At 42.9% G+C, this 26,046-nt stretch overlaps 1 protein-coding gene across 1 annotated transcript in view; it reads left to right on the plus strand.

The window, feature by feature from the left end:
• LOC311229255 (inactive dipeptidyl peptidase 10-like) overlaps positions 1-21,628 on the plus strand; it is a gene marked incomplete at both ends in the record, with an annotated part of 310,035 nt that extends 288,407 nt beyond the window's left edge. Inside the window, 4 exons of the mRNA XM_084315322.1 lie at positions 448-506; positions 7,312-7,384; positions 19,164-19,237; positions 21,494-21,628. Coding sequence (XP_084171448.1) covers positions 448-506; positions 7,312-7,384; positions 19,164-19,237; positions 21,494-21,628 — 341 coding nt within the window. The remainder of the gene's footprint in view (positions 1-447; positions 507-7,311; positions 7,385-19,163; positions 19,238-21,493) is intronic.
• Positions 21,629-26,046: the final 4,418 nt, after the last annotated feature.

The following is a 26,046-nucleotide window of genomic DNA, read 5'->3' on the forward strand; positions in this document are numbered from 1 at the left end:
GGTTGTGGGATAGATGTGAGAATGTGACACAGGGGGTCAGAATGCACTGGAATTCCTGTATTGTTTTCAAGGAAATATTTTAAAGACCTTGATCTATGGTGCCCATCATCTCTGCTCTCTGTTATCTCTGCTATCTATATAATATAAAATAAAAGGTTGTGCTTCAGCTAGATATCTATAATATTACATTCTAGAAATAATATGGTCAATCACTACAGGGAATTTGTATGTGTGTCGGGGGGAGGGGGTAGGTAACAGTTTTGTAGTTTAACTTACCAAGGCCAAGCTGTAATAATAATAATAATAATAATAATAATAATAATAATAATAATAATAATAATAATAATAATAATAATACATTTGACTATGTATATAGGACACTTTAAACTCAACAAGATCTTATGGTGCTGTGTCCTAACTATTTCCTTTGTGTTTATGCTTCTAAAGGTTCAGCCTTCACCGAGAGATACTATGGATACCCGGCCAAAATGGAGCGCAAATACCAAGTATGATCCACTTCCAAGGTGTTCTTGCAGAGTTCTGAGAGGTGGTCTTTGAAAAAGGCCTCCTTTCATATTGACATTAGCTTATTCTAAAAAGCGGGCAGCTAGTAAATGCTAGACACTCTACAGATGCCTTGTGAGACGCTTCAAAGAGGAAACCACTCTGGTTAATCCACCTCTTATTCTCATGGTCTTCATATTTCAATCAATATGTCACAGCTACTCAGAGCAAAAATCTCATGTCTCTGTAATGGTCAGCTTTTCAAGGAATAATAATGTGTTTGAGCTTCAGCCCTGGTAAACACAATGGTCCTCATTCTCGAACATGTTCGTAAGTGCCTTGGTAAATATTGTTAACAGAATTCGGCTATAGGGCAACAATAATGTGGTCAAGAGGCATGGTTTCTATCTTGAGCCTGAACTGGCATGGTTTATTTTATTCACATGGAAAGAGCAGCAGTAACATACAGGTCTTCTCTCCCTGAGAGACATTGGGGGAGAGAACGAAGTGGGAGGATACATTTGCTTTTATACTCACCACGAGGTGGTGTACCTGGGCTGTTCCGCCTAGAGCGCCCTCTAGTGGGAACAGATATATATGCAACTGGACAGTCACTGGTGGAGACAATCATATATGCAGGTAAACAGTTACTAGTGTAAACAGCCATATGTACAGTTAGACAGTGACTAACAATCCTACACAGAACCTCTGATCTCAACAAATATCTTGGTAAAAAGTTAGTACCAACAGATTTATGGAAATTCCTCAATGCGTAAAACGGTCTTCGTAAATGGGCAAACACGTTGGCAGCTGTGCTCCGCTGAATGAACTGACCTCACTCATTCACATCTCCTGGCGCGTTCACGTTTATCCTCATTTGCATACAGACAAGCCCCGCCAGCTCATTATAAGGAGGTGACAGGGTCTGCATTGCATCTCTGCTGTGTTGATCCTTGTAATGGGTAGTGCAGAACCAATTTGTGACTGATCACAATTCGATTAGATTAAAATGTATTGTCATCATACAGCACAAGTACAATACAACATCCAACCAGAGTGCAAATGTAATGGTAAAGTGCAATTCAATTGCACTTAAATTGTTCTTTATACCTCTTAACGTGCCACGGCCCGGCCCTGGGCCCTCTTGAGGAAGATTTGCCCACCGGCGCAACACGCCACTTTGCCGACCTCTAGCGGCTTGGGTGTGCACAAGTGGTACCTTTACTCTTTCTGTGGGATTTCTGTTTCTCGATTGAGCAAACTTCCCCTTTATGCACACTACACATTCTTTATCAGGTCTACGTTTTTCACCTTCAATGTGCATGCCCTCTGTCACTGCTTGCAGTTTCAGTAAATCCTCGTAATTACAATGACCCATAATCTCATGCCATGTCTGAATATTGTAGCTGACAGTTACTTTACACATATCATTGTCACCATTACGCTTGTCGTTGTCATTACACTCTGTTTTCAGGTAATACATTCTCTGATACACCTCTATGTCAAATCGCGTACCGTTGGGCTCTACAAGAAAATGTTTACCTTCAATGAAGAACACTCTGGCACCGTTCGCAGTAGCCGCTATTACAGAGAATAGTCCTTGTGGGAACGATGGTATGTAGAGAGTGTTCTTTAACGTCACTGTACGCCGGCGCCCCCCGCTGTCCGTGAGGCATACCTGTGCGTCTCCTCTCTCTTTCGCCAACCCGTAGGTGCGCTTTCCGTCTGCCAGCTCCATGCTGTGTCTCTCCGGGCGGAAAGGTCTGTCAAAGTTCTTGAACCGACTCCTGTCGTTGATGACGTGGGACGACGCACCTGTGTCCACGATCAGTCCCTTCCTTTGGGCCTGTTGCAGTGGCGTTGGCCTGGTGACGTACGCCGTCTGCGCCCTGGGGATGAAGCCCTCTCATTCCGCTACTCTCCAGGCGTCGCCTCGATCCGTCTCACGCCGACCGTTTCTTCATGCTCTGCCTGCGTGCCGCGTGGATCTGCAAAAGCCACACCAGACAGTCCTTGTGCAGTTACCTCTCCGATGGCCTTTCTCTCCGCATCGCCAACACGCCAGCTCCGTCGTGGGCCTGGTCTTTTCCGTCGGCGTCGCTCGGGCCTTCAACACCCTCTCTCCCGCCTCCGCGGCGGCTGGGTGGGTATCTTCTTAGGCCTCGAAGTTTCTTAACTTGGCCTTGAACTGTCTCAGTGTCATGTCCGCTGAACCGTGTGTTACCAGGAGTGTGAACGGTTTGTCCAGCTCCGGTAGTCCTCTCATCATCATCGCCATCATTAGCCCATCGCTTGGCACTTCTCCTGCACTCCTTAGTGGCGTCGTGATCTGCTCCGCTCTGTTGACGTATTCGGTCACAGTCTCAGTGTGCCCCTTCCTCAGGGTCGTCAGTGCTATGTAAAGGGCCATGACTCGGGGTCTTCCTCACCCGATGTAATGCTCTCTCAATACCTCCAGGCTTTCTCTGCCTTTGTCTTTAGTGTCGCGGAATATCAGCCCCAAGCTGGTGTCGTCGAGCAGCGGCGCTAACTCACAGTACGCGTCTGCGTTACGCTGGTCGTCCAGGGCTTGCTCTTCCGCCGTCAGGTCTCCCGTGGGGGCTGCCAGGATCGTCTCCTTCAGTCCCGCACCGTGCATACAGCATAGCATGCGCTCTTCCCAGAGCTCGTAGTCCTCTGCTTTTCCATTGAATGAGGGCCATTTGCTCCTCCCTTTGGTCGCCACGCATTCTAAGACGGGGTTCTCCCCCTCGCCTCCGTTGTGCTCAGCAGGCGTCACGCGTTCTAAGACGGGGTTCTCCCCCTCGCCTCCGTTGTGCTCAGCATGCTCCGTCTCCCCCGGTGCCGCCTCCTCTGGGCTCTTGGCTGCTACCTTCCTGGGACTCCCGGCTGCTACCTTCTTGACCCTCCTGGGAGACTTCTTGGCTTTCATGTTGCTCTTTGATGGTGGGCGTAGTTTTAGCTCCTGTTGGCCTAGCGTCTAGCCACGCGGTACTCCCGGTGCTAACCTAGCCTATACTTTAGCTAAACTTGCTACCTGTTACGATTCGCTGGCATGTCGATGGTAGAGAGAAGTAGAACCCGGTATGATTGAGAAAAATTTTAAATGGGAAAAAAAGTGGATAAAAAATATATATATATATATACAATATACAAACTATAGATGAAGTACAAAATGCAAACATGAGGTAGGGATGTAGTGCAGATCTTGTAGTAATAAATAGATAAACTATGGTGTAGTGTTAAAAAGTGTTTAAAGTGTCTAAAGTGAATGTTAAATGTGAGTGTTTAAAGTGAGTGTGTGCATGTGGATGTCTGTGCAATGAATGTAGAATGGATGGGTTTGTGTTGCATAGAGTCATTGCCTTTTGAAAACAAAGGACTTCGTCTTCTTGCGTCACCGTCCCCCACTGTAAGTGCCCGTCTGAGATTGCTTTCGGAGCAGTTGCTCGTTGGCTACAACGGTGGTCAATAACTTTCGCCATCAGCGGTGACTGGTCAGTTCAGGACCGTCATATTGTAGGACAGTGACCAGAGACCCAAGTCCAGCACCACTAGAACTCAACCCTATGTATTCAATATTACAATTGACTGCTTTTTGACCAGAACTCTAAACTTTTCAGGACCTTAAAGGTGAACACCACTCAAATACAAATAAAAACCTAATAATTTTCGTGGCCTAAGACAGTTCAATCAATATTTGTGAATATGAGCTACTCTCTCCCAAAGCCAGAAACCAGAGAAGTATGGATCAAACTGTCATCAACTATAAACTTGAGAGATGTTCCAGCACGGGGCTGCGTAGGTTCTCTCCTAAGTTAGTCATTTATATTTATGTAACTAAATTAGCTACTGAAATCTATTGCACCACGATTACTTAGGACATAACCTGACTCGTTTGGACGTCAAATAATTGCTAAGACGAGTGAAGTGAGAGACAGCCTTGGGACTTCTGGTATTTGTATGCATATTTCCCAGAAATATCCGCAGCTCCTATTGCTCCAGGATTATCGTCCTCGCAGCCTTTCATCTGCCTTTATCCTCATTATGATGATGTGGAGAAGAGCCTGATTTACAAAAAAAAAAAGATGTTGTACAAACATTGCCACATGCAAATAGCCAAGTTGATTCCTACCATGCAATACAAATAGAGGTGTTCTAACCAAGGAAAGTATAAAATAAGGAAGGGTCATTAGGTCAGAACACCAGTGTGCTATGCTCTGCTTGGTGCCAGTTCTATTATTGAAGCCTATTGGAGATGCATGGAGAAGCAACATATACAAGCTATTTGAGGAAATACACATCAACCAATATATTAAATGTTAGCTAGTTAACGATGCAACAAATTGCAGATGATTCTGATATCTGAGGTAATAAACTGTCATAAATGAGGAGATGGCTGATCCCATTCAACTCAATGACGGTGTAGCGGGGTGATTATGCCCGCCCTGTAGGGGTGAATATGGTGTTCTCTTACCTTGGACAACTGAGGTAACGAAAGGATCTGAGTCCCCGTCCCCAATACAATTAGCCCCAGTACCTACATGTGTAAGTATGTGTGTGACTATCCTGCTCAACTCTACAGTTAGGATGAATATCAATAGATGTGACGAGGTGAGCTTCATGATTTAACTCTGACACGGAACCTGAAGTATGCAATTATGCTCAACTCTCAACAGTATTAGACGAAGCATAAACCCTCCCTCCCCAGGTCTAGCAGGATAGGTGAGACGCCCCTACTCCAAGGTAAACCAAACTCACAAAACACCTGCGATGTTAGTTCAATTTGAAATATTCTCATTCTCTTAGTTCTCTTTTCCGTTCGACATCTATTTCCTTTAAAGAGGACAATTATTCCAAAACAAAACAATAATTAATGTATCACTTTCACAGTAATAACATTCCTTTCAGTTTTCAATATAATCGACACACTCAACTTAAAATAGTTACCTCTACTTCAAAATGGATTCACAATATATATTTCAATATATCCCACAATATGGCAGTTCACTTATAACAGTTCCATATACCTCACAAAAATCTCTCTTATTAACTCTACAGTGGGAATATTCACTTTGAACATAACATATCAGTCACACTTTACTGTTAACACATTACCTCAGTCTCTTAATAACTGGCAAAGGGTTTGATACAATTACCACTCTTGCGAGATGCGATGAGTCACTGGGAGATGTCTTCGGATAGCAGGGAAACGTGTCTTTTCCTATAGAGGTCTAATGTGCGATAACTGCTCCAATCACTGTGTGTGTGTGTGTGTGTTCCAGTCTGTATGTGTGTGTGCGTGTGTTCCAGTCTGTGTGTGTGTGCGTGTTCCAGTCTGTTTGTGTGTGTGTGTGTGTGTGTGCATGTGTTAGGCTATTGGCACGGCACAGCCTATCTTCATCAAATCCTGCGTCTGTCCAGACAACAGGCAACAATTCTTCTTCAATCCAAAACTAATGCACAGTTCAGTCTTCTCTGTGATTGTCTTTCATCTTCTGTAATCGATACTATACGAACATCAACGACCGCAGTAACGCACTCACTTGAAATGGCCGTGCATGCCGTTCAAGGCGCGAAAGCTATACTTGACGTGAAACACTATGTACTGACCGCATGTACCGGCGGTAACTACTAAACTTTAGCTTATTAAAACTTCATCAAAACGCTCACAGAATATACGTCTGCTTCTTCCTTCAGCAATGTAATTCGTCTCCTAAACTCACAGCACTTTCTCTCTCAGTCGATGTCCTTTTCCTAAACGAATTCCGCCATTGCCACTGCTAGCATGATATTCACACAGCCACGATGTGAATGCAGAAATGGCTCCCGTTCATTTGAGGCCCTGCAGCTCTGAAATAGGAATTGTGTTATCATCATGGTTCATAAGACAGATTGAAAAGTATCCGCCCGTTTTGTACAAGTGATGGTTTATTTTGAAGGTATGAACCTGTACTTTCATATCATGTAAAATCATATCTGTATTCATAAGATTGCTCAACAAGACCCTAAACGCCTGGACACATAATAAACAACATATTATGTGGCCCAGTGCAATCAAACCTGGATTATCTTCGCACGCAAACATTGTTGGATAGAGGCCAAAAACATCAGAATTTCCTTACTAGGTAAAAATAGAGATAATAGTACATTTGTATACATTGGTGTTTGCTATGCATCGCCTAATTTCAAAACTGAATTTGGTTTATAAATATGCAAACAAAGTAAGATATCGAGGCTGTATTTGTCTACCAGCATTCACAATGGAGAAACGGCATTATGAAATTCATCAATGCTGAACTCACAAAGACCACACATGGAGATCCTTTGATATGAACATGCAGATCAATAGAATATTTTCACATTCTAAGTGATGTAAATTCATAATAGAGGACCGTTTTCGAATAATGTTTTGAATTATACCTGTTTTATGCTGTTTTTGAGACTACAACTGAAGTTCTTCTTCTCTGGTGGTTAATCTGGTAGTCGTCAACCATCATTGGTCCTTTAACATGTTGTTCTTAAAAACACCCATATGTGCCTCATTAGGGACACAGACATTACTCATCGATTTATTTTGACACATCTTTTTAAACCAAACTTTCCCAGGCTATAATAAGGCATACGTTATTGCAAAGCAATACGCTGAAATAATTCCTGTCACATCAGACAAGGAGACAACAAAGTGTAAATGGAATCCATGGCACTGAGAGGCCTTTCTTTTCATTTCAGACAACATTTAATGGCAGAAAGCCTTGATTGATGTCCACATCTTAACGCTGCCTCTTTCCGTCTCGCTGTCTCCAGATCTCCAGTCTGCTTGCTAACATCACAGGAACAAACCATCTGAAGTTTCTTATTATCCACGCCACTGCAGACGGTGAGTTCACTGCGGAAAAACATATCTCCATCTTAATATTATTTTAAAAACATCCGTCCATCCAATAGTATTTTAAAAGCAAACCTTCATCTTAACAATATTATTTTAAAAACAAATCTTCATCTTAACAATATTATTTAAAAAACAAACCTCCATCTTAACACTTTGATCGCCATGGGTTAAATTCATAATTTACCATCCCTCGCCATCTCTATTTGTCTATGGAGAAGTTCCCCTTCTTTGCAGGGCTATAACTTTTTAAATTCTATTGCTAAATTGCCATTATTATGGCCCATTCAATGTCCTATATGTATTGTTCAGGGTGTAGCAACGTTAAACTTTTTCATTCACATATTCATACTAAAATATGGTCTAAAGTATAAGTATGTTTTTATCGTTTTCTGCAGCTTTCTTCAGAACGTGATTTATAGCCCTGCATTATATTGATGATCAAATACAGTTTGGTAGGAATCTGTGCGAGATAAAAAAAATTCAACTGGACGTGGTTCTAGAAGTTACTACGTATCATCTGATATTGACCGGATGGGCGGGGGATCGTTTATAATACCGTGGGCAGCGTTAGATGATTCATCCAGAGTGGGTCATTATGTTCATCATAGCAGTTTATATGGAACTCGTTAGAATATAACGCTGAATCTTACCGTGGCTTCCTCACGCCACTGGCAGATGAGCGTGGAACAGAATTTTTTCTATTATGGGATGGAGAAATGCCCGATCCATTTCCAGGTTGTATAATAGTATATACGTCCAAATCATGTTGTTTTTTCGAGTTATTTGCACCGATCGATGTTCACTGTGTCAAGACAGAGTCTCTCTAACGATAGCGAGTGCCCGGACCACATATGGATGAGCACTACCGGTTCAAAGGCTCATTTCCGGTTGGCGATCTGCCGATCGGCCACCAGATGGCGCTCTTGAACCGCTAGAGAGTTGAGTGGATCTTTGCAGTGTGTCTCAGGGCTCCGGAGGGGAAATATGATTTCGATGACAGATTTTTGAAATATTGACATCAAAGACCAGTTACGGCGTCTTCGGCAGAATGAGCATGGCTAGGAATGACGTCTTAACTCGTCCCCGGCGATCATAGTGTTAATATTATTTTAAAAACAAACATCCATCTTAATATTATTTTAAAAACAAACCTCCATCTTAACTCAATCAGCGCCAGACCCGAGGATAGTCGGGTTATCTTGCCGACCGTTCAGCGCCAGACCCGAGTATAGTCAGGTTTTCATCGTTATTTCTTTTATTTGATATTTCCATTCATTATAGGCACACGGACTCGGGGTTAACATGGGGAATCATCCTGAGAATGCCAAAGTGCAATACCGGCAGTATCGAGCACCTTTTGAAACCTTATATCTTGGCCAATGATCAAATGTCTCCGGGCGCACTTTTCTTTGACAGGCGAGGCGAGGGGGTATCCCGATAGCATTGAGAAGCGTCAAATGCTCCCGATGCATCTGTTGTGGTGGATTATGTTGGCAACACGATGGACACCAATACTGGGACTCGCGATCAGACAATTGGAATATTCTTTATGGGGTACCTCCTAGTGAACGTAAGGACTAAATGATATCAATCCTGCTTTGATCCAGCCATGATTTCACCTCGATCGCAATGTGTGTGTGTAACGTTACTCCATAACGTATGCCGTTGGTGACAATCAAAGCATCAAAAAACTACCCCCCCCCCTTTCATGCATTCATGAGGAAACATAATACCTGTTGTAGCCAATTTAATGATTTTCTGCCGTTATGTTATTGTATGAAGGCACCGTGTCACCATGAAAGTGACCAATTAGCAGGCAGTGGGCACAGGAGGCGGGGCTCATGTGCGCTTAGGTGCAGTCTATATGTATGTGTTCACAGGTGTGCAGCGGCAGGGAATTTGGGTAATTATCACAGGGAAGCCACACTATCTTTTTACCATGCTCGTTTGTTTGTTTTCAGTTATATTGAGTCACTTTTTGAGTTTATTTTGTATGCTTATATTTGTCCACACCGCAAGTAGTAATAAAAACTCTCAACAGTAACCAAGGAGAAGACATCATTTTATTATCAACAAGCATCACGCGTAGGAAAGAGCTTCACCCAGTATTCCCTCACTGGCAACATTTCTTGTTAGGTTGCCCTTACAATACCTATTATATACATTTGATTTGGAAATAGTAGCGTGTCCAGGCGAGAAACGGCAATGCTTTTAGTGAAATTCACGTTTTGCTGCATATCATCGTTTTCTGGGATTAGACAGGATCACTCTAAAACTATACTTTTATTCACCACGGTATAACACGTGAACGTATTGATGAAAAAATGTATTCTTTTTCACATATTGAACGATAGATAGTTGATGTCAAATGGGCCATAGTATTGTATCCATAGCTATAATATAGAATATATATAGCCCTGCAAACACTGCCACTTATTCCTTTTAGAGCATCGGCATGGTAGGAACAAACAATGCTCAAGTCAGTGGCGTCCAAAGAGTTAACAATATTATTTTAAGCTTCTTCAAATGTTTTAAAAACAAACAAAAAAATCATGTGACACAAAAAGTCATCCATTAAATATCTTGAAAGGAAGCAAGATAAAGTTTGTTCTTGATTTAACCGTGTGGAGGCAATTTGCTATGCTTTTGCCTACTTTTGATTTTGTCTTTATAATTCACATCTAAAAATGGTTTGCCATGGTACAAAGACAAAAACGGCACAAAAACAACTCCAAAAACGAGCATCATCTCCCGTCGTGTTTACTCTCTCTCCAAAACTTAGGGGTGTAAAGGTACACGTATCCGTACCGAACCGAACCGTACCGTTTCAGTGTGTACCGTACCGTACCGAACGGCTGTGTAGTGTACCGAACGAATACAACGGTATGTTAACCACTAACGACCACCCACAGGGACTGTTTTTATCACAATCGAATATAATTATTATTATTTCGATTATAGTAGATTATTAATTTCAATATAGATAAATATTAGTTGACAGCCCTACAAGTACAATTAGTTACTGCACACTACATCACCCCTGAGTGGAACATGGAAAGCCAAACTTTCCCCAACTGTACAGAAAACCCGTACCGAACCGTGACTTTAAAACCGAGGTACGTACCGTACCGTGGTTTTTGTGTACCGTTACACCCCATCCACTGTTCTCTTGTAAATCCAACCTGTAGAGCCAAGTCGGCAGATTCGAGAAGCATCCATCTTGTTATGGTTTGTAACCGACCCCAATCGCACAACACAAGACAGGTATGAGAGTAAGCCAAAACAGGGCATTTATTTCTTACATAACAAAAAGCGGCACAGTCCCTTTAAGGGAGAACACAAAATGCGGCACTGTGCCTTTAAGAGGCGAACAGGCTAAGGGGCTAAGGCTAAGGGCCAGGGCTAAGGACCAGGGCTAAGTGTCAGGGCCAGGACCAGGGGCACTGGAGAGGGGGACAGGGACAGAGGCCCGGAGAGGCGGGCTGGAGACGGGGACAGAGAACAGGGTTAAGGACTTGGACAGGGCGAGGGCCAGAGCTGCTTACAGGGAAAAGGACAGGGTTCCGACGGCGGAGGCCTGGCACGGGGACAGGGGCCCGACGGCGGAGGCCTGGCACGGAGATCCTCTTCGTCCCTACTCGGATGCTGCAGACGGGCAGCGCAGAACAAAGGGGGTCCCAGGGGACCGGGATGGGAACACGCCGTCCTCCTGTGGAATACTAGGGAGCGACGACGAGCCTGGGTCCAAGGGGAACGGGATGGGCACACGCCGTCCTCCCGTGGAATACTAGGGAGCGACGACGAGCCTGGGTCCAAGGGGAACGGGATGGGCACAAGCCATCGTCCCGTGGAATACTAGGCAGCGACGACGAGCCTCACCCCAGGAACGAGGATCACGAAGAGACGCCTTCCTCCCGTGGAATCGGGAGCGATGACGAGCCGGCTTGACGTCTGGAGTGGGAACACTGGAAAACCTCCCGTAGAGAATTAGAGAGCGAAGACGGTGTCCCACTCCAGGCAAACGGCGACAGGTGGTGATGGCTGGCACGTCGTCTCACGCCGAAGACGCGGCAGGTGATGGTAACATACAGGATGGTAACGTACAGAACTCCATGAACACAGACACAGATACAGAGTGCAGAACACAGAACGACCCGACAAGGACTGGAGGGGAGTCTGCAACCTATGTACTCTCCCGAGGTGATTGCAAACTCCCAACAGGTGCGTGAAGGTAGAGGATCAAGGATGTCCAAGGGTGGGGGGCTGGTGAAGAGTAGAGGAGAGTAAATCATCGCAAGGGTGGGGGCTGTTGAGGATAGTAGACAGGGAAAACACAGGAAAAAGGTCCAGGGACAGGCGAATCCTCACACATCTGCAGAACGTCAGCCCAGCACTCTTAGTCCCTGCGCTGTCAGGCCCCTCAGGAATTTGGGTCACGAGACCGTCACAGGCCCGCTCAGCAGCGCCACCCACCCAATGGGTGAATTGCCAATGGCTGAATTGGAGTATTGCACTGTGCGGGATTGATTGATTGATTGATTGAAAACTTTATTAACAGATTGCAGAATGGGTACAGTACAGTACAGCTCAATACACACAATTGTTAAGGGGATGCAGACCAGAGAAAGACTTTCGTCTTGTTTACATCAGGGTCCCCCATTTTCAATTCATAATGACATTTATGACATACTCAATGCAGTACTGTTACACCATGTACCTGTTTATTGCACTGGTTTATTGGATTCTATTAATATGTTGTACCACTGTATTTTTATTGGATTCTATTATATGTTGTACCACTGTATTGCACATCGTCGCGGGCAAGACCAGCCGCATTTCATTGTATACCTGTATACCGTGACAATTAAAACTCTTGAATCTTGAATCTTGAATCTTGTGACATACAGTAAATATATACAAGGGGGAGGGAACTGTACATTTATGATGAATTGAAAATGGGGGACCCTGATGTAAACAAGACGAAAGTCTTTCTCTGGTCTGCATCCCCTTAACAATTGTGTGTATTGAGCTGTAATGTACTGTACCCATTCTGCAATCTGTTAAATAAAGTTTAAATAAACGCATTGCGGATCTGCCCGCAGGAACGCCCTACCCAAAGCTGTAAAGGAATGTGAATCACTACCCAATTTCAAAAACACTCTCAAAGAACACCTACGGGAGACTGCAATTCGAAACTGGCCCCCACAAATGTCCTAACCCAGTTGTACAGTAAATGACCAAGTATGGCTTTGTCAGTATTCCAATGTACAGTGTACAGTGTCCCCCACCCACCCCCTACCCAACCCCCCCCTCCCCCCCCCCACATCCAATGTACAGTCCCCCCCCCCACCCACCCACCCAACCCCACCCCACCTACCCAACCTCCTCCAATGTACAGTTTCTACGTCAAATATATATACACTCTTTTCTGGACACTTTTTGTCATGTGTGTCATATATGTTATGATGAATTGAAAATGGGGGACCCTGATGTAAACAAGACGAAAGTCTTTCTCTGGTCTGCATCCCCTTAACAATTGTGTGTATTGAGCTGTACTGTACTGTACCCATTCTGCAATCTGTTAATAAAGTGTTCAATCAATCAATCCCGCACAGTGCAATACTCCAATTCAGCCATTGGCAATTCAGCCATTGGGTGGGTGGCGCTGCTGAGCGGGCCTGTGACGGACGGTCTTGTGACCCAAATTAATGAGGGGCCTGCCAGCGTGGGGCCTGCCAGCGTGGGGCCTGCCAGCGTGGGGCCTGCCAGCGTGGGGCCTGACAGCGCGGGGACTGAGAGTGCTGGGCTGACGTTCTGCAGATGGATACGATTGGCAGATTGAGGCATTTTTTACCATTTCATTCTATGATCGAATGAGGTGAGGCAGCAATCAAGGCAGCTGCGTTCATGTGGTTTTGGGTCCCGATGACGCCGAGATCCTCAGGCATATACAGAGAACCTCAAAGAGCTTAGCTTAGCTGGCCCTACAATGAATGAACCACTGAGCTGGCTGCTCTGCTGCAGGCTGTGGGCTACTGTTAGCTCTCCTCCCGGTCGTGTGGGGCATTGCTGAAGCAGAGCCACAGACGTTCCTGACTGGAGACCCATTATGGAGGATGCTCTGGGAACACACTCTGTCACAAAGGAGCTGGTAGACATTTTTAACAGCTCTGATGATGACCGTACTTATTTTCGGACAAAGAAAATAGCGTCTGCTCTAAGCAAAATAATGGCAAAGTGCCCGTCATAGACAACACCAAATAGCTCAGGGAACGTCTTCCAGCAAAAGATACTTTGAATCTATCATTCAAACTTGTATTGGAACTCATCACTACAGAGATCGAAAAGGTTCTGATTGAAGAGGACAACAATACTAATGGAGTAAATTAAACTTGGTGGTAAATGGAAGGAAAAGAAAGAGATGCTTTCTGCCCCTGTTTAATCATTACATTTCATTTGACACTCCGGTGAATAATTCTTGTGCTCCTTTGACCGAGCACGTGGATTACTCATTTCATTTAATTTTATTTTGTTTCGCACATGGTAGTGTATTACAGTACATTACAAATTCCTAGAATTCATTTATTTATTATAATCAAATACACCCATAAGCGAAAAGGAGCAGGAAGAAGAATAAATTCTTATTAATACCTGCCCCCTATCCAATTAAATAAAGTAAATTTGATGGTCGACACATACAACCATTACTTGCACTAAAGTGCAAATTTAAACAAATTCAAAACAAAACAACTAGAACAAAAATGAGCAACAAATGAACAATCAAACATGTAGAAAAGCAAAAGATAAGCAAAAGATAGCTCAAAAGTCTAATCCTTTTCGTAGTCTAATTATTTTCATCTTATAATTTTTGTTTTTTGATAAATGTTTTTGTATTCCTATCACTGAAGGACACAGTCCGTGCAAACTGATGTTTAAAATCAAATTTCCTTCTGCTATCCCCACTTTCTGAACTACATACAAACTTCTTTTGTAAATTAACTGGCAGCGAATAGCTTTTTGCCCTAAACATAAATAATAACATCTGTAGTTTCACTATCTCTTCAAGTTTCAATACCCTCGATCTGATAAATAGACTGTTTGTGTGTTCTCTATGCTCGACATTATGCATGATACGTACCACTCCACTGAGTTCCCACTCCTAACAGCAAAAGATGCTAACATCCCAACCTCTACTTCAATGAGGAAACGACCGGCCAATCAGCTTCATGCAGCGGATCATCCTCTCCATCTGGCCCCCAGCCCGGGAACAAGAGAGCTCGTAGGGAGGGACCACTCTTCATCCTCTCCATCTGGCCCCCAGCCCGGGAACAAGAGAGCTCGTAGGGACCACTCTTCATCCTCTCCATCTGGCCCCCAGCCCGGGAACAAGAGAGCTCGTAGGGACCACTCTTCATCCTCTCCATCTGGCCCCCAGCCCGGGAACAAGAGAGCTCGTAGGGAGGGACCACTCTTCATCCTCTCCATCTGGCCCCCAGCCCGGGAACAAGAGTGCTCGTAGGGACCACTCTTCATCCTCTCCATCTGGCCCCCAGCCCGGGAACAAGAGAGCTCGTAGGGAGGGACCACTCTTCATCCTCTCCATCTGGCCCCCAGCCCGGGAACAAGAGAGCTCGTAGGGACCACTCTTCATCCTCTCCATCTGGCCCCCAGCCCGGGAACAAGAGAGCTCGTAGGGACCACTCTTCATCCTCTCCATCTGGCCCCCAGCCCGGGAACAAGAGAGCTCGTAGGGACCACTCTTCATCCTCTCCATCTGGCCCCCAGCCCGGGAACAAGAGAGCTCGTAGGGAGGGACCACTCTTCATCCTCTCCATCTGATCCCCAGCCCGGGAACAAGAGAGCTCGTAGGGACCACTTTTCCCCCAGTTCTCCAGTGGCGCTCTCCTGTACATCAACCCTTGTGGTCTGCACTCACGCCGCCGCCTCCTCCTCCTCCTCCTCCTCCTCCTCCTCCTCCTCCATGGACCCTGGGGGATCTGTTCTCTACTCTGTCCCAGTGGCAGCTGAAAATCCTGAAATTCACCCAAGGCTTTCCATCCACGATGGAGGGCAAATCCAAAGTCCTCTTAATTGGTGACTCCGTCATCAGGTCTATTAAACTTCCCTGTGCCATATCATACTGTTTTTCTGGTGCTAAGGTGACTGGTCTTATGGAACAGGTGCCCTCTATGATTGAGAGTCATCCCTCAGTTCACACTGTGATCTTACATGTAGCGACTAATGATGTGTTGTCCAGGCAGCGTGTAGCTTAATGCCATGTATTAACCATGTAGAGCCTGGGAGAACACTATGTATTAACCATGTAGAGCCTGGGAGAACACTATGTATTAACCATGTAGAGCCTGGGAGAACACTATGTATTAACCATGTAGAGCCTGGGAGAACACTATGTATTAACCATGTAGAGCCTGGGAGAACACTATGTATTAACCATGTAGAGCCTGGGAGAACACTATGTATTAACCATGTAGAGCCTGGGAGAACACTATGTATTAACCATGTAGAGCCTGGAGAACACTATGTATTAACCATGTAGAGCCTGGGGGAACACTATGTATTAACCATGTAGAGCCTGGAGAACACTATGTATTAACCATGTAGAGCCTGGGAGAACACTGTGTATTAACCATGTAGAGCCTGGGAGAACACTGTGTATTAACCATGTAGAGCCTGGGAGAACACTATGTATTAACCATGTAGAGCCTGGGAGAACACTATGTATTAACCATGTAGAGCCTGGGAGAACACTATGTATTAACCATGTAGAGCCTGGGAGAACACTATGTATTAACCATGTAGAACCTGGGAGAACACTGTGTATTAACCATGTAGAGCCTGGGAGAACACTATGTATTAACCATGTAGAGCCTGGGAGAACACTATGTATTAACCATATAGAGCCTGGGAGAACACTGTGTATTAACCATGTAGAGCCTGGGAGAACACTATGTATTAACCATGTAGAGCCTGGGAGAACACTATGTATTAACCATGTAGAGCCTGGGAGAACACTATGTATTAACCATGTAGAGCCTGGGAGAACACTATGTATTAACCATATAGAGCCTGGGAGAACACTGTGTATTAACCATGTAGAGCCTGGGAGAACACTATGTATTAACCATGTAGAGACTGGGAGAACACTGTGTATTAACCATGTAGAGCCTGGGAGAACACTATGTATTAACCATGTAGAGCCTGGGAGAACACTATGTATTAACCATGTAGAGCCTGGGAGAACACTGTGTATTAACCATGTAGAGCCTGGGAGAACACTATGTATTAACCATGTAGAGCCTGGGAGAACACTGTGTATTAACCATGTAGAGCCTGGAGAACACTGTGTATTAACCATGTAGAGCCTGGGAGAACACTGTGTATTAACCATATAGAGCCTGGGAGAACACTATGTATTAACCATGTAGAGCCTGGGAGAACACTATGTATTAACCATGTAGAGCCTGGGAGAACACTATGTATTAACCATGTAGAGCCTGGGAGAACACTATGTATTAACCATGTAGAGCCTGGGAGAACACTATGTATTAACCATGTAGAGCCTGGAGAACACTATGTATTAACCATGTAGAGCCTGGGAGAACACTATGTATTAACCATGTAGAGCCTGGGAGAACACTATGTATTAACCATGTAGAGCCTGGGAGAACACTGTGTATTAACCATGTAGAGCCTGGGAGAACACTATGTATTAACCATGTAGAGCCTGGGAGAACACTGTGTATTAACCATGTAGAGCCTGGGAGAACACTATGTATTAACCATGTAGAGCCTGGGAGAACACTGTGTATTAACCATGTAGAGCCTGGGAGAACACTGTGTATTAACAATGTAGAGCCTGGGAGAACACTATGTATTAACCATGTAGAGCCTGGGAGAACACTGTGTATTAACCATGTAGAGCCTGGGAGAACACTATGTATTAACCATGTAGAGCCTGGGAGAACACTATGTATTAACCATGTAGAGCCTGGGAGAACACTGTGTATTAACCATGTAGAGCCTGGGAGAACACTATGTATTAACCATATAGAGCCTGGGAGAACACTATGTATTAACCATATAGAGCCTGGGAGAACACTATGTATTAACCATGTAGAGCCTGGGAGAACACTGTGTATTAACAATGTAGAGCCTGGGAGAACACTGTGTATTAACCATGTAGAGCCTGGGAGAACACTATGTATTAACCATGTAGAGCCTGGGAGAACACTGTGTATTAACCATATAGAGCCTGGGAGAACACTATGTATTAACCATGTAGAGCCTGGGAGAACACTATGTATTAACCATGTAGAGCCTGGGAGAACACTATGTATTAACCATGTAGAGCCTGGGAGAACACTATGTATTAACCATGTAGAGCCTGGGAGAACACTATGTATTAACCATGTAGAGCCTGGGAGAACACTATGTATTAACCATGTAGAGCCTGGGAGAACACTATGTATTAACCATGTAGAGCATGGGAGAACACTATGTATTAACCATGTAGAGCCTGGGAGAACACTATGTATTAACCATGTAGAACCTGGGAGAACACTGTGTATTAACCATATAGAGCCTGGGAGAACACTGTGTATTAACCATGTAGAGCCTGGGAGAACACTGTGTATTAACCATGTAGAGCCTGGGAGAACACTATGTATTAACCATGTAGAGCCTGGGAGAACACTGTGTATTAACCATGTAGAGCCTGGGAGAACACTATGTATTAACCATAGAGAGCCTGGGAGATTGATTGATTGATTGATTGATTGAAAACTGTATTAACAGATTGCAGAATGGGTACAGTACAGTACAGCTCAATACATACAATTGTTAATGGGATGCAGACCAGAGAAAGACTTTCGTCTTGTTTACTGTACATCAGGGTCCCCCATTTTCAATTCATCATAACATATAATGACACACACGACATACAGATAGACAGTACTGCTACATCTATACATTTATGACATACCAGTTTTGCAAATACAGTACTGTTTATGATACAAAAAATTTCCAGAAAAGAGTGTATATACATTTGACGTGGAAACTGTACATTGGAGGAGGTTGGGTAGGTGGGGTGGGGTTGGGTGGGTGGGGGGGGGGGGGGGGGGGCTGTACATTGGAGGTGGGGGGTGGACAATGTGTCCTCTCTGGTCCTATTCCATCGTTAAGACATGTCTCTGGCATTAACCATAGAGTGCCTAGGAAGACATTTATGACTAAATATGGCGACATAGAGATACACTTTCAATTTTGACGGATACAATTTCGCGAGTCTTTATCAGAAGCATTCATATATTTAAATTTTTTAGCATGACTTCATTGAAATGTTTTGTTTCTGGACACCTGTAGTAAATATCCGTATCGCGTCTGTGTGAAAAGGGCTTGTTAGTAGCGGAGTAGACTGGCACAGTGAATAAGAGCTGAAATTCCCTTATTCACTGAATAAGAGCTGAAATTCCCTTATTCACTGAATAAGAGCTGAAATGTATGTATGATATGTACAGATAAATTACACAAACAATATTGTATACAACAGTGTTACTATTTATTGTTCACGTTAATCCAATATTGATTAAAGGAGAGGGGATACACTGTTGTTGTTCCATATCTACAATGAATGGCATGAAATTCCCACAAATGCAAAGTGATTCTCTGGTTGAAAGTTCAGTTTTTCTCTGGTTATATGATGAATCCATTCTATTCATATCTCTTCCTTCCTCTCTTTCTCATCCAGCCACTGTTCATTTCCAGCACACTGCTGAGCTGGTGAAACTTCTGTCAATATCAAACGTTAACTACACTCTGCAGGTGAGCGTCGCTCCCCCGCCTCCCTCCCTACGTCTGTTCATTTCATTTGAGTGGAGGGGGGCTTGGTGATATTTATAATTCAAACATCACCCCCCTCACCCCTGCCTCTTCCCTCCACGCCGGCCCTAACTCATCTATTATTTCCAGACTGACAAAGTGGAAATTAATATGGGCAGCAGGAATCCATCTGTATTCAGAAAAAAAAAGCGTCCATCTGTTATCAGAGACACGTGTTGCACCGTCTGAAAGGTAGCATACAATGTTTGTTTTTAACTCCTAGTTGTAAAAGACCTAACCCGTCACGGTGACCAATCGCGGCCACTCTTATTGTCTGGGACCAAATACGGCCACGCCCCACTCCCAGCAAAAAGTGGGAATCTCTAGAATGGGTTTGGGGCGTCGCTGTATACGGAAGTAGCTCTCAAGGTGACGATTAGACAACACTTTTTTGTTGTCAGTAGATGGCAGCATTGGTTTAAAATTAAAAGCTGAAAATGTTGAGAACTACAACACTGCATTTCCCAAGAGTGTTAGCACAGGTCGCAGGTCACTGGGATGTGTCTATATTCTCCGACGTGATCTGAACAGCGTTAAACAATACTGCGACCTCGGTATAGCGACCGAGAATGGCCAACTAATTATCTTAACAAAAGTGCGCTGGTAGCGTTACATATGTTGTCTAAAGGGGGACATATGGTACAATTTAAGATTCTAATGATAATCGGCATATAAAGGACAACATAGAGCATCGTTAATTTGTAAGAAACCTCAATGAAAACAGCGCAGGGTGCTATTGTTATGAAAATGTGATAGAATCCTATAAAAATGTAGACGCATTTGGCCTACGTTCCGTTAAGGTAGATGGGAGGGGCGTGTGGAGTTGAAGGTATTGCAGCACTAGTTGGCTGTAATGTACACTGCAGGAATCCTTATCCATTTAACACTGCCTATATCTGGTCAGACTGTATATGTGAGGTACCGTAGGATATGCAATCTGTCGATGGAAACGTCCTTAACCCATTGTGAATCAGAATGTATGTCCGTTTTATTACCAATGTGAACAAATGATTTACAGCTATCAAATACAGCAATCTGATATTTACATGTTGAGTTAGTCCTTAGTCTGTGGAGCTCATGTCAGTCAACTAGAGAATAAAAACATGTATCCATTCCTATATTTAATATATGTTTGTGGGGCTATGCATTAGTTTATGTTTGGATTATGGATTGAACCATTCATCATATTTTGATGTAATAGAGGGTAAACATCTATATGCGTATAACTCAATATAGTCACATTTGAGTCTAAATGATATTAGATTAGATTCAAATGCATTGTCATCATACAGCACAAGTACAGTACAGTAAAGAAGTTGACATCTAACCAGAGTGCAAAGGTAACGGTAAAGTGCAATAACATATACAATGTACAAGTTAACTGGAATATAAATGAGTACTACTGAGTAATAATGCTAATCTGATGTATATACAGTGTTATTATGTACAGTGATACAGGTGAATATATACTATGGTACTAAGCCATACCTGCCTAGTAAGAGTAGGTACAGTAAGGGATATGTACAGATATAGATATATACAGTATATACAGGTATGTAAAAAGGATTATATGCAGGTATATTCAGATAGATGTGGATATATATAAATAAGGCCCCTCTGCAATTTTAACAACAACAACCTAAAATAAAGTGTCTGCCTATTCTCCACTTGCACAATGTGGGGGCATCATATCCGGTTACGCCTCTAGCCCCGCAGACTTCTTCCAGTCCCATCACAATACATAGCAACTTTTCTCCCGTCAATTAACCCACAACTTTATCGTCACTTTTTTAAAATGTTTTTGGGCTGTATTTCATGTAAAAAATAAACTAAAAAAGTGTACTGTTAGAGTTAGCCACGTTAGCATTTAGCTCTGCCTAAATCGAATACATTAATCTGTTAGATATGGGGCATGGAATAAGACATATAACTCAATTAGTATCGACGTGGCATCTGTTAGAGTTAGACCCACGTTTGATATTCTGGAAAGTTGAAAAAGTGACGATAAAGTTGTTTAATTGACGGGAGAAAAGTTGCTAAACTTTTCTGTATCGTGATGGGACCGGAAGAAGTCTGCGGGGCTGGAGACGTAACCGGATATGACGCCCCCACATTGTGCAAGTGGAGAATAGAAATAGCTTGAAGAGGTTTTAAAGTAAAACCGGAGTGAGTTGATGTCTTGCGTTTCCTGTTACCTAGATCTTCCCAGACGAAGGCCACCACATCGCCTCCATCAAGAGCCGACACTACATGTTGAGCTCGGTGCTCAGCTTCTTCAGGCAGTGCTTCCAGGAGCACATCCTGGTCCCACAACCATCCAAGGGAGACGACTAGGAGGCCAGGCTGTGTCCTGGCATGTTTTCTAAGACCTTCAACGTGAAAAGAGCAGTCTTGTATAAAACTTCTCTGATGAACCTCCAGAGAGAATGCTGTGAGTCTTCCTGAGGGAGGCGCTGTGGCCTTCGAATGCACCCTGAAGCACAGTGGAGGGTTTGGGACTGGAGGGAGATCGGACTTTTCTTTCTGTAACGATGTACAATGTTCTACATGTTCCCTCATAAACAACAGCACTTGAGATGTAGTAGCACATGTGCTCAAATAGCAAGGTTCCATGGAGTCAGGCTTCTCTAGCTCTATATATCCCATAGATTGGTTAGAATAATGCTCCTATTTTTATTTAAAGCAGCACTTCATCCAAACATTATAATTATAATTTGTATATCAATTACTCTCCCATGATGCCTTGAATTCATGATGTGTTTTCTTTCTTGCATATTTTTTTACAGCTTTTCCAGCTGCATAGAATCCAAAAACAGTAGCCATACTAGAAGAAGTTAATTGAGATTAAATGTGCTATAGATTTGGCCACTAGATGTCGCACTAGAGCCCCAACATGTCAATTATCCAATCAGGTGCACGAAAATGGGAAGAGGGAGGATTTTGGACCCGCCAATATTTTTTTTAATGATACATTCATTCATAAATATTTATAATTTATTCTGCACCTTTTTAAAAGCTCTGTGGTTGTATTATTTAAAAAATTGTATGATTACACATTACATAACATTTCTATCTCTAGCACCTTTAATTAAGATTAACAACAGCAAAACTATATCAAAACATTAATTTACAAACTCTCACACAACTCATGCTTATGTATGTAGATAATACAAATTATAAAACATTTTGTAATATACATTACAGTAAATTATAATTGTTTAGGTGAAGTGCTCCAGTACTGCTGTCAGGGAATGAAAGAAATATTTGTTTATTTTTTCATTTTGAAGAGCATAGCTATTTTCGGACCGATGTAATCTACTGTGAATATTTCCAGATTTATATCTAGATTGGAATGATGCCAGTTTGCTAATACCAACATCAACACTTTGAAGGCGTTTGTATCAGAAAACAATCTCTGATGGTGCCTTTATTTAATTTCCAATGTCTACAGTGAAAGTTTTTTTTCTAGCATAACAAGAATTTCCATCAAATTCTATTTTAAGGGACATCGTTAGGGCTTTCTCCAGAGGATCGCGGCTCAAGTAGTTCTTCGTTTGATCCCATAACTTGTGCTGTAAGACAAGGATGTCTAGAACAGTATCGTCTGGTACACTGTAGCTACTTAGGCAATGTAATGCAGTTCATTAATGTGATACAAATGACTATAGATTGGTAAACACACTACGAAACACATTGGGTAACAAACACTGGTTTAACAATCTGCCACTGGGGTGAGAATTTTACTTGTTTGACAACATATTTAAATCAGGAATTGCATCCCTTCTGTTTCTTTAAGGATTTGCTTGTTTTGAGAAAATCTTTGAAACAAGCTTCTTGAGAAAATGAGACGGTACAAGATGGAGATAAAACATTTTTTGACTGTTTCTATATTCAAGAATATTATTATCTTTCTATAGGAATTAAAACAGAATATTGTTTCCAGAGGGCCCTCATTCATCAACGTGTTCTACGCACAGATCTGTGCTTACCCTGTGCGTACGATCATTTCTAAGCAAATAGTGGGATTCATCAATTTCGATTTGAACTTGACTCCGTGCTTACATCTACGCACAGGTCGGACCTGGCGTACCTCGCGCCCAGTGGTAGAATATCGTTACTACGCATAAGCACTCCTCAGTCCTGCATTAGTTTCAAGGCGGAAATAAGCTTCCGTGCATTAGTGTTCAACTTCTGTATGACCCGTAATTCATTATAGTTCATTGTAAAATAGCGACAGTAGTGTAATTATAACGGGCTCACACGCGAACAAGAGGTTGGCCTGCTTGTTTGGCACGGGGGGGGCAGACGCAAAACACCAACCTCCAAACGCGATTAGATATTGTTTCAAATAAAAAGCAAATTATTTTGTGTGTCATGTTTCCAAATAAGATTGGTCACGAAATGCTTTCTACTTCAATTTGTTGGTTAGAATAGATGACCTCCGTTGAAACTTCACTGAGACTAACAGTCTATTTGTGAGCTCCCGCACAGATGTGATGATAATAATAATAATAATAATAATAATAACAATAATAATAATAGCTTCATTTTATATAGCGCCTTTCAAGAGACCCAAGGTCGCTTTACATAGATAGGGGGGGGGGGGATAACAAAGTAACAAACATAGTGGACAGACACACAACATATATATGATGATGGAATTCATTCAAGATCCTCTCCACCCTCGGGTCTTTGCCACCGCGGCACGGTCCATCGTGATATTGGAGATGGATCGACCAATAGACTGTTACTGTAGCTGTCAAAGCTCCATCACAAATGCAGTTGTGTGAATAGAAAGGGATTCCACTCAGTCAATGTTGCGATGCGCATTTGCCTGATACATGTTATTGCTGGATGCCGGGAGGAAGGCGATGCTGAATGTTTTCAATTCATTAAATAAAACGGATACTTTTTGCAAGGGTTTACTGACTGTCATACAAATGATCAACCAACTACATACTGTAACTTTTCAGTGCACGTTCTTATTTACATTGTGACAACAGCCTTGTGAGTTCCCGCAGTGACCCGCACACAGACATGATGGAATTCAAGTTCATGTTTGTATTGATCACATATAGGCAGGCTACACATGGCGTACCTGCTACATCATACATGGCAGTAAGATTCATTGTTCTTGTATAACTCTTGTATTATTGTTTATGTAGGCTACCCAATACTGACATCAAAATGGATTGTAGTATGCCTCTAGAAATCATATGCAGCAGGTAGAAAATTGACGGGAGATCCATCGCGATTTGGAATCAAATTGAGGAGAACTTTAATCCCTGGGTATTAATCAAACAACACGGGAAAAGGCAGTCATATTCCAGCGCGGTCTTTATTAGCCGACAACAAAATAGATGCCTCTAAAAATCATATAGCCAATCGAACACAACTAATAAAGGCATTCATATTACAGCACGGTTATAATGACACACAACCAACGCCAAACAGTGGTCAACGAACGGTCTTTATTAGTATTTTGAGCTGTCCAGGCAGAATTGCAGCAATGGTCTTAGGGAGCCGTTGATATCTGACATCACCGTTTACAAATCCGCCTTTTATTTATCCCATGATACGCGATAGTGTCTTCTTGGTTCGACAGCAGTGAATTCTCCGTGGAGTTTCTCAGAGTACCGCTCGGGTCAGTCCATTATTTCACATCCCATGGGGGGTGTTTCCTCACTTTCATGACCATATATGGATAATCATGCACGAGCATTGACGGTAGAACAAAGTTCTACGGAGGAGCGTAGAGCCTGCGTACGCACCGTGTGATGAATCCCGACTTCCCTGTGCGTACACTAGTTCTACATTCCGTGCTTACGTGTGGAAATAGAACATATTCTACGCCCACGTTGATGAATGAGGGCCCAGGTCATTTATATATAAACTAGACCATTGATATTCTCAAAACCAAACATCTGATTCAGTCAACAGTGGGACAGTATCATTAGAGCACTTTTTGAATATATGCACAGGTATAGTCTGTGAAGATCAGGGAAGTTCTTGTATAACAAGTTTAATAGCAATAAGATAATAGTGTATTTAGACTTTCAGGGTATTGCATGGCAGTGTTGGCAATGAGTATTGTTCATATATTTTCATAATCAGTGTTATGTTCTCCCTACAGTCTGAAATATTACTTATATTGTCCATATGTTATATCCCAAGATGAAGAACATGGGGGCGGGACAACAACTTTGGATTGACAGGCTATATTATATGTAAGTCGGTAGTGTAATGTTTTGTACAGAACCAAACGGGTAAAAAGTATCATCATCATTACCACTAAATCATTCTTTGAATGAAATGTAGCAAACCTGTCAAATACCATAAGATACCTACTCTAAACAGGATTACTTACTTGTTTAGTTACTTGTATTTGTCACAGTACTGCATACTAGGGGTGTAAAGGTACACATATCCGTACCGAAACCGTTTCAGTACTGGACCTAAGGTTCAAATACAATGGTGCGTTAACCATTGAACTTTTTTTTGCTTGGAGAATTGAATTCAAGACTCGATTATTAATTTCAATATAGAATATTCGTTGACAGCCCTACAAGTACAATTAGTTACTGTATGCTACATCACCCCTGAGTGGAACATGGAAAGCCAAACTTTCCCCCACTGTACCGAAAACCCATACCGTGACAAGCTATGTACCGAACGGTGGTTTTTGTGAACCGTTACACCCCTACTGCATACTGATCCTTTAATCACCTTGGACATGTTCTTGCACCTGTAGT

The sequence above is a fragment of the Notolepis coatsorum genome, assembly GCF_963971535.1.
Source record: "Notolepis coatsorum genome assembly, chromosome: 5".
NCBI lineage: Eukaryota > Metazoa > Chordata > Actinopteri > Aulopiformes > Paralepididae > Notolepis > Notolepis coatsorum.